This window comes from Rhinoraja longicauda, chromosome 35 (assembly GCF_053455715.1).
Source record: "Rhinoraja longicauda isolate Sanriku21f chromosome 35, sRhiLon1.1, whole genome shotgun sequence".
In the NCBI taxonomy this organism is placed as follows: Eukaryota; Metazoa; Chordata; class Chondrichthyes; order Rajiformes; family Arhynchobatidae; genus Rhinoraja; species Rhinoraja longicauda.
Window position 1 is genome coordinate 22475521 of NC_135987.1, and position 14556 is coordinate 22490076.

At 58.4% G+C, this 14556-nt stretch overlaps 1 protein-coding gene across 1 annotated transcript in view; it reads left to right on the forward strand.

Annotated features, from left to right (window-relative positions):
* The first annotated feature begins 7024 nt into the window (after positions 1-7024).
* Positions 7025-14556, forward strand: part of LOC144610054 (uncharacterized) — a 10150-nt gene continuing 2618 nt past the window's right edge. The window contains 5 exon segments of the mRNA XM_078428553.1: positions 7025-7975; positions 8497-9549; positions 10333-10457; positions 11458-11920; positions 11923-14550. Of these exon segments, the coding sequence (XP_078284679.1) occupies positions 7907-7975; positions 8497-9549; positions 10333-10457; positions 11458-11920; positions 11923-14550 (4338 nt within the window). The 5' untranslated portion in view covers positions 7025-7906.

A 14556-nucleotide genomic window follows, 5' to 3' on the forward strand; every position in this document is an offset into this window, starting at 1 on the left:
TACCCCCAATACCATGTGCCCTAATTTTGCCCACTAATCTCCTATGTGGGACCTTGTCGAAGGCTTTCTGAAAGTCGAGGTACACCACATCCACTGACTCTCCCCTGTCAATTTTCCTAGTTACATCCTCAAAAAATTCCAGTAGATTTGTCAAGCATGATTTCCCCTTCGAAAATCCATGCTGACTCGGAATGATCCTGTTACTGCTATCCAAATGCTCAGCAATTTCGTCTTTTATAATTGACTCCAGCATCTTCCCCACCACTGATGTCAGACTAACTGGCCTATAATTACCCGTTTTCTCTCTCCCTCCTTTCTCTCTCCCGCCTGGGCTGGCCTTCCGTGCAGAGTGTGGATGTACAGAGGCAGCAATGGCTGAGGTGCTCACCGCAATCACCACTGTGTTCCACAACAACTCTTGTGAGCCGCCCTCCATCCATGGTGCGGTAGTGACACAGGACTGGCCGCCCCTCCTCCCACCCTCTCCCCCCCTGTCCCGCCACCCCCTCCTCCCACCCCCTCCTCCCACCCTCTCCCCCACCACCCCCTCCCCCGACCCTCTCCCCCCACCACCCCCCACCATCCTCTCCCCTCACCAACCCCTCCCCCAACCCTCTCCCCCCTTCCCCCACCACCTCCTCCCACCCCCTCCCCCTCTCCCCTCCCCCCACCCTCTCCCCCCTTCCCCCACCACCTCCTCCCACCCCCTCCCCCTCTCCCCTCCCCCCACCCTCTCCCCCCTGTCCCCCCACCCCCTCTCCCCCCACCACCCCCCCCACCACCCTCTCCCCCTCACCCCACCCTCTCCCCCACCCCCTACCCCACCATCCTCTCCCCCATCCACTCCCCACACCACCCCTCCCCCCACCCTCTCCCCCCACCCCCTCCTCCCACCCTCTCCCCCCACCAACCCCTCCCCCGACCCTCTCCCCCCCTCCCCCCACCACCTCCTCCCACCCCCTCCCCCCACCCCCTCTCCCCCCACCACCCCCCCACCACCCTCTCCCCCTCACCCCACCCTCTCCCCCACCCCCTACCCCACCATCCTCTCCCCATCCACTCCCCACACCACCCCTCCCCCCACCCCCTCCTCCCACCCCCTCCTCCCACCCTCTCCCCCACCACCCCCTCCCCCGACCCTCTCCCCCCACCACCCCCCACCATCCTCTCCCCTCACCAACCCCTCCCCCGACCCTCTCCCCCCTTCCCCCACCACCTCCTCCCACCCCCTCCCCCTCTCCCCTCCCCCCACCCTCTCCCCCCTGTCCCCCCACCCCCTCTCCCCCCACCACCCTCTCCCCCTCACCCCACCCTCTCCCCCACCCCCTACCCCACCATCCTCTCCCCCATCCATTCCCCACACCACCCCTCCCCCCACCCTCTCCCCCCACCCCCTCCTCCCACCCTCTCCCCCCACCAACCCCTCCCCCGACCCTCTCCCCCCCTCCCCCCACCACCTCCTCCCACCCCCTCCCCCCACCCTCTGGTATTTGAACACGATGCCGTGACCTTCACAGTAACTGCATTATTCAGTTTCAATTGGAGTACGTGACAGGTAACAGGATCGACTGGTGCAGATTAGACAACTAATTCAGTTATCTAACCTTAGCAATGAACTGCAAGTAAACTTAACGTTTTAAATTGATGTTACATCTCCTTTTTCATGAGATAAAAGTGGATCAATGTAGTGAATGTTAGTACAAGTGGGAGTGAGCAGAACATTCACACACAGAGATACTGTGTGGGGCGGGTGTGGGGTGGGGTGGTGTGGGGTGGGTGTGGGATGGGGTGGGTGTGGGGCGGGTGTGGGGTGGGGTGGGTGTGGGGTGGTGTAGGGTGGGTGTGGGGTGAGTGTGGGGTGGTGTGGGTGTGGGTGTGGGTGTGGGGTGGATGGAGGGAGGTGGGTCTGTGCGGGGACTCCGCTCCGCTCTCCCCCCCCCCCCCGCAGCCGCTGCTGATCCGCAGTCCCTCCGCAGTGAATCAACAGTTGGCGCAATGCTGGAGCAGTCTCTGCAATCCCACCCCCGCTGCCGGGTCATTAACTCCTGGCGTCCCGGCGGCCGCTCACCTGCAGCCTGGGCCGGGAGCCGGGCCCGGGGGGGCATGAAGGCGGGGAGATCAGGCGTGAGAGCCGCTCCTGATGGCCCGACCGGCAGTGCATCCACTGACAGAATCAACTATGTGAACATCGCCCGCATGGAGCGGCCTGACTGACCCCTCGCGGCCTGACTGACCCCTCGCGGCCTGACTGACCCCTCGCGGCCTGACTGACCCCTCGCGGCCTGACTGACCCCTCGCGGCCTGACTGACCCCTCGCGGCCTGACTGACCCCTCGCGGCCTGACTGACCCCTCGCGGCCTGACTGACCCCTCGCGGCCTGACTGACCCCTCGCGGCCTGACTGACCCCTCGCGGCCTGACTGACCCCTCGCGGCCTGACTGACCCCTCGCGGCCTGACTGACCCCTCGCGGCCTGACTGACCCCTCGCGGCCTGACCCCTCGCGGCCTGACCCCTCGCGGCCTGACCCCTCGCGGCCTGACCCCTCGCGGCCTGACCCCTCGCGGCCTGACCCCTCGCGGCCTGACCCCTCGCGGCCTGACCCCTCGCGGCCTGACCCCTCGCGGCCTGACCCCTCGCGGCCTGACCCCTCGCGGCCTGACCCCTCGCGGCCTGACCCCTCGCGGCCTGGTCTGTACAATTGCCCTCAGTAGCAGCACGGTTCGCATGCCGCCAATCTGCACTGCGCTCTCTAGAGTTGTGATGAAGTGTCTGCATAAAGACCTGCATTTACCATCTGAGGACCCCCCTCTCCCCCCCCCCCCCCCCCCCACACACACACACACACACACACACACACACACACACACACACCACACACACAGACACACACACACATTCATATACGCACTCATGCACACTCACCACACGCACACCCATACTCACACTCACTGTACACACGCATACTCCCGGCACAGTTACAGCAGAGCTGGAGGTAGGAACGCTGCCGCTGTCTGACAATCTGAAGTTGCATTTTCCCCGCTCCGGTAATCTCAGAGAACAAACCCTCAAGCTGCAACAGGAAACATCTTGGATACAAAAAGCTGGAGTAACTCAGCGGGTCAGGCAAGGGTTGAAACCCTTCTCCAGACTGAGAACCAGGGGAAAGGGAATCGAGAGATAGACGATGGTGGAGAGAAGTATGGAACAAATGAATGAAAGATATTGAAAAACAAATAAGGACGATAAAGGAAACGGGCCATTGTTAGGTGTGGGCTAGGGGAAAACGAGTGACAGACAATGAGACTCAACAAGACGACTTTGAAGCTGGCGCGTTGGGTGAAGGGGGGTGGGGGAGACACGGACACACTGAGTTCCTCCAGCATTTTGCTTTTTTGCTCAAGATTTGAGCATCTGCAGTTTCTTGTGTCTCGAAGATTCATCTTCGACCCATGGTAGAATTATTACCCTCAGAAACAGCGGATCACCGTGTGAGGTGCCCATCTGACCCTGTTCCCAGTGCAGGGGGAATCTGGGGGGTGTTGGGAAGGCGGGAGAATAAAAATGGAATTAATGTAGGAATGTGTAAATGAGTGTTCGGTCACTGATGCAGACTCAATGGGCAGAAGGGCCTGTTTACGTCTGACTATTTTAAGGGGCTTTGTGGATCCTAGAAGTGTATTATCCCCAGGATATGTATCCCCTGGATTTTCAGTGAGATTTATGTTTATGTTCAGTCTCTGAGTTGCACCTTAGTCTGTACACACGGAGCTGGAGTAACTCAGCGGGTCAGGCAGCATCTCTGAGTTACTCCAGCACTCATCCCAGCAGCTGCAGTTCCCTCTAACTCTGTGCGCTGACTATAAATCTCCAACAGTCCACGTGAAGAATCTATAAGATTGTAAGGACCTCTAAAGAAATAATGTGAGAGAATGTGGAGAGAATCGTTTAGTCTACTAAAGGCAGCCCGCGGGGGTGTGTGATGCAGGGAAAGTCATCTCTCACTGACCTCGCCAATGGGCGCAGTAGAGACCACGACCAGCCTGGGAGAGAGCAGCTCCTGTACACACGTGGCATGGACAGTTCAGGATTGAAGGGGTTAAAATCGTCGCCCCCTCAGTCCTGACAAACAACAGGTCGGCAGCTTTGTTCTGCACCATTTCTGTTCATTGCGAACAATTTCCGTAGAGTTTGGGTTTGTGCAAAGTGGATCGACGTGGGTGTGAATGCGCTGTTAGATTCTGCAGTGAATGCCCATTGACGTCAAAAGTCTCAATACATCCGCAATATCCATCAAACTTTAGTGCGTGAACCATAGAACAGCACAGCACAGGAACAGGCTCACAATGTCTGCACCCAACATGATGCCATTAAACTCACCACATCTGCCTACACTTGACCCACATCTGTCCAATCCATACATTACCATGTGCCCATCTACCCGCTCCCTAAACACCACCATCACCACCCCTGGCAACGCGCTCAAGGAACCCCCACTCTCTGTGTGTAAAAATCTGTCCTACGCATCTCCATTAAAGTTTCACCCTCTTACTTTAAAGCTACGCCCTCTACTATTTGACATTTCATCCTGGGAAAATGTGCTTACTGTTTACCCTCTCGCTGCCGATTTATAAATGTCGACCGGACCTCCCCACAGCTTCTGACACTCGAGAGAAATCAATCCAAGTGTCCAACCCCTCCTTAAAACTAATATCCTCAAATCCAGGTAGCATTCTGATAAACCTACTCTGCACCCTCTCCAAAGCCTCCACGTCGTATTTGTAATAGGGCGACCAGAACTGCACGCAATACTCCAAATGCAGCTTCACCAAAGTCCTTTACAGCTACAACATAACTTATTGTACTCTAAGCACTGACCAATGAAGACACGTATACCACATGCCTGCTTTACCACTCTATCTCTTTGTGTTGTAACTTTCAGGGAGCTATGGTCAGACTCCAAGACCCCTCTCCACATCAATACTGTCACGTCTTCCCATTAACTATAAAGTTTCCACTTTCATTCAACCTCCTGAAGTGCAAGACCTCACACTTGTTTAGATCAAATTCCATCTGTCATTGCTGTAGCTGATCCACACCGATCAGTCAAAACATTCTGCCCACCTGCCTAATATGCTGTTGGTCCTCCGTGTGCAGCCCCATACGCAGCAGGGTGCGATGCACTGTGTATTGTGACACATTCCACCCGTGACCACCATTAACATTTTCTGTGACTTGTGCCACAGTCGACCTTCTGTCGGTTCGGACCAGACGGGATAGCCTTCGTTGCCCTCGTGCATCGATGAGCCTTGAGCGCCCAACACCCTGCCTGTCGCCGGTTTGTGGTTTGTCCCTCCACGGACCACTGTCGGTAGGTACTCACCACTGCTGACCGGGAGCACCCCACAAACCTTGCCGTTTCACAGATGCTCTGACCCAGTCGTCTGGCCATAACAATTTGGCCCTTGTCAAAGTCGCTCAGGTCTTTACTCCTGCCCATTTTTCCTGCATCCAACACATCAACTTCAAGAACCGACTGTTCACTTGCTGCCTCATATATCCCACCCCTTGACAGGTTCCATTGTAACAAGATAATCAATGTTATTCACTTCGCCTGTCAGTGGTCATAATGTTTAGGCTGGTCGGTGTATATCCCTCTGTATGTTGAGTGAATCTCCGCCAGTTATTGTCTGTTAATTTACTAACCAACCCATCTACATTTATATCCAAGTCATTTATGTACATCACAAACAGCGAAGATCCCAGCACAGATGTCTGCAGTACTCCACTGGTCACAGATCAAACACCCTTCCCCTTCCACTACAACCTGTCTACTATGGGTTCTGATTTAAAGTGACCGAGTCACGTGGATCGCATCCCTTAATCTTCCACCACGGGGGACTTTATCAAAAGCCTTACTAAAATCCACGTAGACAACACCCACAACCCGACCCTCATCGATCACGTTCGTCACCTCAAAAAACTCGATCACGTTAGTAAAAAAAGACCAACCGTGTCCAAATTCCACATTAACCCATTCTCTTTCGTGCAAGTAAATTGCATCCCAAAGAATCCTCTCCAACATTGTCCCTGCCACTGGCCGGTAACTCATCTGATCACCTCTCTTTCTCTTAAAGAACAAGGCGGGATCCGTGGGAATGGAAGATACAAGGAGGCTCCCACAACTTTGCCCCCTGCCCTGAGCATTTATCCACCGCCCTTCAAGCGCCGCGACTCTCTCCGCCTGACGCTGCCCTTGCAGTGGACAGGCGTGTTTGACCCAGGCGGAGAGTCTCCGCCATTCCCCCCGGGGTCCGCTCACAGGGACTGGTGTCCGAGCGTCCCGGACACGGGCTGCGGCCACTCGGCCCGGCCCTGCATCGGGCCAGACTTGCACCCGCGCACTGGCACACAATGAGCAGAGAGTCGCACAGCAAATAAACTGGCCCTTCGGCCCACCGTGTCGATGCCGACCAGAACGTGCCTTTACCCACTCATCCTATTCCCAGCCCTTGATCCGCGACCGGCCCGGGATTGAACCTCGTTTAGTCCGGATGTTTAACATGTGAGAATCATCGTCTCCGCCACCACGGCGAGAAACTCCGCCGCCCCGCACCCCACTCCGCCCCAACCCTATCCCACCCCACCCCCCACCCCACCCCCCGCACCCCAACTCCTCACTCCCCCGCACCGCCGCCGAAGGTTATTTTCAAATCAAACTGTACAGTAAATTTATGAATAAATGCACGTTTAATCAGCAACTGCTTGAAATATTTGCGTTACTGAAGCACGGAAATTATTAGCTATGAAAAATAATGAATGGCTTTTGCTGCCCTAAATTATCTGTTCTGTGCCAGCGATTCGAAACATGAAAACGGTCAGGTTTATAGCACCCACCGCCCCCCGCCTCCCCACCGCCCCTCCCCCCTCCCCGCCCCCTCCCCACCGCCCCCTCCCCCCTCCCCGCCCCCTCCCCACCGCCCCCTCCCCTCATCCCCGGACCGCTGTCCTTGCCAGTCACTACGGGGTTTGCAATTGTGTTTAATCTAATCGCTGCACACACACACTCACACACACACTCACACTCTCACACACACACACACTCACACACACACACACTCACACACTCACACACACACACACACACACACACACACACACACACACACTCACACACTGTCACGACTGTTCCTGGAACACAAAGTGGAGGAGCGACTCAGCCGGTCGGGCAGCCTCTGCGGAGGCAATGCAATCCAATGGACAGACGATATTGCCGGTCGGGCGCTTGTTTCCATTCCCTCCACAGATGCTGGCTGACCCGTGAGTTCCTCCAGTACTTTGTGTTTTGTTCACTGTTCCAGCATCTGCAGTTCTTTCTGCCTTCCCGATTGCCCTCAGTTTGCAGGAGCCGGGATTAACCGCTGGTGAAACTGTTCCCGAGCAGCGACCGCGACAGACTGACCTGTTCAGCGACCAGTTCCAGTTTCCATCTTTGACCACCCGATGTGGATCTGCCTTCACCCGCGCTGGGCGGCGCCGACAGGGAGCTGTCCAGCAGCTGAACGCCACCAGTGAAGGGCACAGAGACCTGGGGTAACGCAGCGGGTCACGCAGTTCTCTGGAGAAAGGTCTCGACCCGAAACGTCACCCGTTCCTTCCCTCCTGAGACGCTGCCTGACCCGCTGAATTACTCCAGCATCTTGTGCCTATCGTCGGTACAAACCAGCATCTGCAGTTCCTTCTACACATCTCTGGAGAACATTGGTCGGTGACTTTTTGGGTCGGGACCCTTCTTCAGACAAAAATCCCGCGAACTCAACAGGTCAGTTCCCGAACAGGCCCTTCGGCCCACAATGACAGCAGAATGACGGGAAGACTCAGCAGGCCGTACAGCATCGGTGCAGAGACATGGCGGCCTCCCTCCACACACGCTGGACATCGCTTGGCGGCCTCCCTCCACACACGCTGCCCGACCTGGTGAGTGTTCCTGACTTTCTGCTTTGATTTATTCGACTCTGCGCTGTGAACCGCCGCCCGCGTGTCCGGCGCTGGAAACCCCCCTCCAGCCCGAAGCCGCGACCAAACACCAATGGGCGGTCAGTGGAAGGTGCCGATCCAAAACATCGTGCCCCCACCGCCCACACCTGCGGCCCGACCCGCCGTTACTCCATCACTTTGTGTTTTGGTCATGTTTCCAGCGCCTGTAATTCATTCTGTGCTGCACTTTGAGGGGTCGAATGTGTCCAGTTAATGGCTGGGGTCTTCTCAGTATTGACAGTGAGTCGGGACTGGGGACGCTGCAGTAAATCACACTGTCCCCCACTCCCACTCCCCCCCCCCCCCCCCCCGCCACCCCACCCCCTCCCCTCCCCCCCCGCCCCCAGTTTTCCCATTTCTGGGTGAATGGGCGGCAATAACGCGCCGACCTACAGTCCCGTTTTCTAGAGTTTGTGGTCAATGTGACGATATTTATCTTTGCCATTCCCCGTTCAATGTAGGAGAGTTCCGTGCGTCACACTTTCGCAAAACCCCCCGCGGGCGCTGCGGACTCCGCTAACTATATAAAGCGGGCAGCTACCTTGCAGCGCACTCTGGTTCACCGGCCCCGCTACAACATGAGCTCTGCCTGGGACCCGCTGCTCTACCGGCAGATGCACCGTGAGTCTGGCCGCGACACGGTGACCGTCCCGCGGTTACACGGCTCCTTGGGCCGGTGCAGCGCCCGTGGTCTCGGGCTACCCCGGCACATCTCCCCCCAGGACAGTCCGGCGGGAAGGATGAGCGAGAAGCAGCAGATGCAGGGGCTGAACGACCGCTTCGCCGGTTACATCGACAAAGTGCGGCACCTGGAGCAGCTGAACCGCGGGCTGGAGGTGGAGACGGAGCGGCTCAGGGAGCGCCAGACCTCGCAGTCCCATCTGGCCGCCACCTTCGGCCCGGAGCTCGGGGAGATGCGCCGTCTGGTGCGGGACACGGAGCTCCAGAGGGCGGAGGCGCAGCTGGAGCGGGAGCGGTTGGCGGAGCGGCTGCAGGAGATGGCGGAGCGGTGCGAGAATCAGGAGCGGGGACGGCAGCGGCTGGAGATGGAAACCCGCGGCTACAGGAAGGACAGCGAGGACTCACTGCGGGCGAAGCTGCAACTGGACCAGAGGGCGCTGGCTCTGGCCGACCAGGTGGTCTCGCTGCGGGACACCCACCGTGACCAGGTGTCCCACCTGCTCGCCCACGTCCAGGCGCCGCCGCTCACACACCCGCCCAAACCCGGCCTGGCCGCGGAGCTGCGGGAGATCCGGGCGCACATGGAGGGTTGTGCTGGCACCGACCTGGGCCAAGCCGAGGAGTGGTTCCGCAACAAGGCCGCCGCGCTCGGCCAGGCCGCCCAGACCAACAGCGAAGCGCTGCAGCGCAGTCGCCGGGAGATCGGCGAGTACCGGCGACAACTGCACTCCAAGACCGTGGAGCTGGAGGCGGCTCGGGGCACCAGGCAGTCACTGGACAGGCAGCTGAACGACATCGAGGACAGGCACGACTCGGAGCTGCTGCAGTACCAGGTGACCCTGCATCGCTAACCCGGCCCACGGCGGGACACCCCCCCCCCCCCCCTCACCACCCCTCCCCCCTCCTCACCCCTCCTTACCCCTCCCCCCTCCTCACCCCTCCCCCCTCCTCACCCCCCCTCACCACCCCCTCCCCTCCGCCCTCACCCCCCTCGCCCCCCCCTCACCCCTCACTCTCCCCTCACCCCGCACCACTCGGAGCTGCTGCAGTACCAGGTGACCCTGGATCCGTGACCCGGCCCACGGCGGAACCCCCCCCCCCCTCCCCTCACCCACCCCCCTCCTCCTCACCCCCCTCCTCACCCCTCCCCCTCACACCCATCCCTCACCCCCCCCTCCTCACCCCCCCCCCTCGCCCCTCCTCTCCCCTCCTCTCCCCTCACCCCGCACCACTCGGAGCTGCTGCAGTACCAGGTGACCCTGCATCGCTAACCCGGCCCACGGCGGGTCCCGCGACCCCCTCCCCTCCCCTCACCCCCCCCCCCACCCTCCCCTCTCCCCTCACCCTCCCCTCACCCCCCCCACCCTCCCCTCTCCCCTCCCCTCACCCCCCCACCTCCCCACCCTCCCCTCTCCCTCACCCCCCCCTCACCCCGCACACACTCGGAACTGCTGCAGTACCAGGTGATCCTGCATCGCTAACCCGGCCCACGGTGGGACCCGTGACCCCTCCCCTCCCCCACCCCTCCCTCGCCCCCTCTCCCCGTCCGGCGAGACCCCCGTCCCCGCTCCTTGCCCCGGACAGTAACTTTAGCAGGAACCGCTCTTGTTTTACAGGGCACCATCCAACAGCTGGAAAACCAGCTTATAAACACAAAATGGGAGATGTCCCAGCACCTGAGGGAGTATCAGGACCTGCTCAATGTCAAGACGGCCTTGGACGTGGAGATCGCGTCCTACAGGTAAGTGTGCCCATCCCCTCCCCTCCCCCCTCCCCCCTCCCCCCTCCCCCCACCACCACTCACTAATGCCCGCCAACATGCCCATCTACATTGGTCCCATTTGTCCACATCTGTCTGAACATGTCCTATCCATGTCTAATGTCGATAATACACAACCTGCACAGACCAACATTTAACTGACGGGACTCTGTAAATAGATCAGCGTGTATTGTGCACCACACTGCCGTATCATCTCACTGCGCCGATAACTGTCCGCGCTCACGGGGACTGACTGATCCCCACATGGTTCAAGTCACCAGAGACCGGGGTGAGGTGGGGAGACCGTCAGTGCAGCTCGATCCACAGTCCCGACCCATCCCGGCTCCGGGCGTGACCGATCACCGCTCCGGGAGTGAGCATATATCCCCCCGTCTCATACACCCAATCCCTGGGTACACTTGATCTCGGGTACATCACCTCCCCCCTCCTTTCCTCGTCGTCACCACCCCTCCCCCCACCCCTGCCTCTCCCCCTCCTCCCACCCACTTCTCCCTCCCCCTCCCCACCGCCCTCCGCACTTCTCCCCCTCCACTCGCCTAAGTTACAGGAAAGGCAAATGTCGAGTGGGAAAGGAAGGTAGAAGCAGTTGAAAACAAGCTGACCGACTGACGTTAAACCAGGAGCCAAGCGGACAGAATGTAGCTGTCATTAGTGTCGGGACCGGAACAATGACATTAGTTGGTGCAGCGTTAGGGCCCGTCACGGCAACAACAAATAAATACATATACAGTAAACAATATAATCAATTATCCGTGATACTTTGGCCACAGAAGTACCAACCGAAGTACATAGTCCCACCTAAACACAGCCCGTGCATGTTCACTAACATGATCCGGGCTACGCAGGAGGTTCCAGAGTTTGTTGGGGAGAGCTGGTCCTGAACTTGTGGCTGGCGGTTCTCAGGCTGGGAAGAGTGGGTTATTTGCGTCTCACCTGTGATTCTTCTCTTAACCGAATTAAGGAAACTACTGGAAGGCGAGGAGACATGGTTTGGTCCCCTGGGTGGCAGCTTCGCTCCTCCCTACACGTACACACAGACTCAGTCCTTGGCTCATTCAGTCTACGCCCCGGCCAGCGCACATGGCACCCCCACCAAGGCAACTCCTCGGTACAAGTTTGTGGAAGAAATTATCAGTGAAACCACCAAGGAGATTGACATGGACGAGCTAGAAGCCTCTATGCTGAGAGTCGTGACTGAGCGCGGATCTGGGGAAGGAGTGGACGAGGAAGAGTCAACCAGGCAGGAGGAGGGTGAAGACGAGGACGAGGCAACCACAGCCGAAGCCTCTGATGAAGAGGAGGCCGAGAGGAGCAGTGAAGCAGGGAGCAAAGAAGAAGGCATAGAGAGTGAAGAATCTGAGGAGAAAGTCACCGCAACCAGAGCAGAAAGTGACGCGGGTACAACAGACAACAAATCTGGGAAGAGCTGAGCAAAGCAGAAGAGAGAGGAGTAGATGCGCCGGCAGAGGGAGGGATGGTGGAGGAGATTGCAGGTAGTGAAGAGGAGGCTGGAGAGAGCAACGAGGGGAAAGCCTTGGAAAACCAAGAAATGGGTAAATCAATTGAGCAAAGTCTTATAGAGACGAAAGACATTGGCGAAGAAAAACTAGCAGAAAGAAACCCAGAGAGAGAAGATATTACAGGAAACACGGAGTCTAAAGAGCAGGAAGCAGCAGAAGAAAAAGCAGAGGCTGGAAAGGTTAGCACAAGCGATAACACCGAGAATGTGAAACAAGGAGCATTCGAGGAAGGTCAGGGTGAAGAGGAAAGAAGCAACAAACGACCGAGTGAAGAGCGAGTCCATCAACTGCACGAGGAGTTGGAAGTAAAGAACCAAAAAACAACTGTTGCGTCTGAAGTTAGAGGGGAAAGTGAGGGTCAAAAGAAAGAGGATAAAGTGGAGCAAGTTCCACAGAAAGCAACAGATGAATCACAAGGAGACAAGGGAGAAACTGCCCCTCAAGTGTTAGCAAAAGAACGCGAAAGTCAGAAACCTAAAGTTGAAACAATGGAAGAGATAACAGGGACGAATGGGCAAGTGGAGAAATCACACCATCGGGTAGAAGGCGGCAAGAAACCCGGGATCTCCATCGAAGGAAAAGAAACCAGTCAAGAGAAAGAAGAAACAAGGGGAGAAAAGAGTGATAAAGTGAAAATAGAAAGTGAAGAAAATGTAGAGAAAATCTCAGAAATAGAAAGAGTGGAAGAAAACAACGTAGCTGAAACTCCCAACAGCAAGGCCCAACAATCAGGAGACAAGGCCCCACGGTCTGGGGACAGGAGCCCACGGTCTGGGGACAAGAGCCCACGGTCTGGGGACAAGAGCCCACGGTCTGGAGACAAGAGCCCACGGTCTGGGGACAAGAGCCCACGGTCTGGGGACAAGAGCCCACGGTCTGGGGACAAGAGCCCACGGTCTGGGGACAAGAGCCCACGGTCTGGGGACAGGAACCCACAGTCTGGGGACAAGAGCCCACAGTCTGGGGACAAGAGCCCACAGTCGGTGGAGAAGGTCCCATCATTAGACGACAAAGAAACACAGTTTGGGGACAAGAGCCCACGATCTGGGGAGAGGGTTCCAGGGTCAGGAGACAGAAGCCCACAGTCAGGAGACAAAGAAACTCAGTCTGGAAACAAGACCCCACAGTCAGGAGACAGGAGCCCACGGTCTGGGGACAGGAGCCCACGGTCTGGAGACAGGAGCCCACGGTCAGGGGAGAGGAGCCCGCAGTTAGAGGAGAAGGTCCCACGGTCAGGAGACAAGAGCCCACGGTCTGGGGGCAAGAGCCCACGGTCTGGGGACAAGAGCCCACGGTCTGGAGACAAGAGCCCACAGTCTGGAGACAAGAGGCCACGGTCTGGGGACAAGAGCCCACGGTCTGGGGACAAGAGCCCACGGTCTGGGGACAAGAGCCCACGGTCTGGGGACAGGAGCCCACGGTCTGGGGACAAGAGCCCACGGTCTGGGGACAAGAGCCCACGGTCTGGGGACAAGAGCCCACGGTCTGGGGACAAGAGCCCACGGTCTGGGGACAAGAGCCCACCGTCTGGGGACAGGAGCCCACGGTCTGGGGACAAGAGCCCACGGTCTGGGGACAAGAGCCCACGGTCTGGGGACAAGAGCCCACGGTCTGGGGACAAGGGCCCACGGTCTAGGGACAAGAGCCCACGGTCTGGGGACAAGAGCCCACGGTCTGGGGACAGGAACCCACAGTCTGGGGACAAGAGCCCACAGTCTGGGGACAAGAGCCCACAGTCTGTGGAGAAGGTCCCATCATTAGACGACAAAGAAACACAGTCTGGGGACAAGAGCCCACGATCTGGGGAGAGGGTTCCAGGGTCAGGAGACAGAAGCCCACAGTCAGGAGACAAAGAAACTCAGTCTGGAAACAAGACCCCACAGTCAGGAGACAGGAGCCCACGGTCTGGGGACAGGAGCCCACGGTCTGGAGACAGGAGCCCACGGTCAGGGGAGAGGAGCCCGCAGTTAGAGGAGAAGGTCCCACGGTCAGGAGACAAGAGCCCACGGTCTGGGGACAAGAGCCCACGGTCTGGGGACAGGAGCCCACGGTCTGGGGACAAGAGCCCACAGTCTGGAGACAAGAGCCCACGGTCTGGGGACAGGAGCCCACGGTCTGGAGACAAGAGCCCACGGTCTGGAGACAAGAGGCCACGGTCTGGGGACAGGAGCCCACGGTCTGGGGACAAGAGCCGACGGTCTGGGGACAAGAGCCCACGGTCTGGGGACAGGAGCCCACGGTCTGGGGACAAGAGCCCACGGTCTGGGGACAAGAGCCCACGGTCTGGGGACAAGAGCCCACGGTCTGGGGACAAGAGCTTACGGTCTGCGGACAAGAGCCCACGGTCTGCGGACAAGAGCCCACGGTCTGGGGACAAGAGCCCACGGTCAGGGGACAGGAGTCCACGGTCTGGGGACAGGAGCCCACGGTCTGGGGACAAGGACTTAGTCGCCATCATAAATGGGTTGGACATCAACTTGGATAATGAAGAAAGTGAAGCTGAAATTGACAAGAAGATGCCAAAAACCTCAGAGGTCATT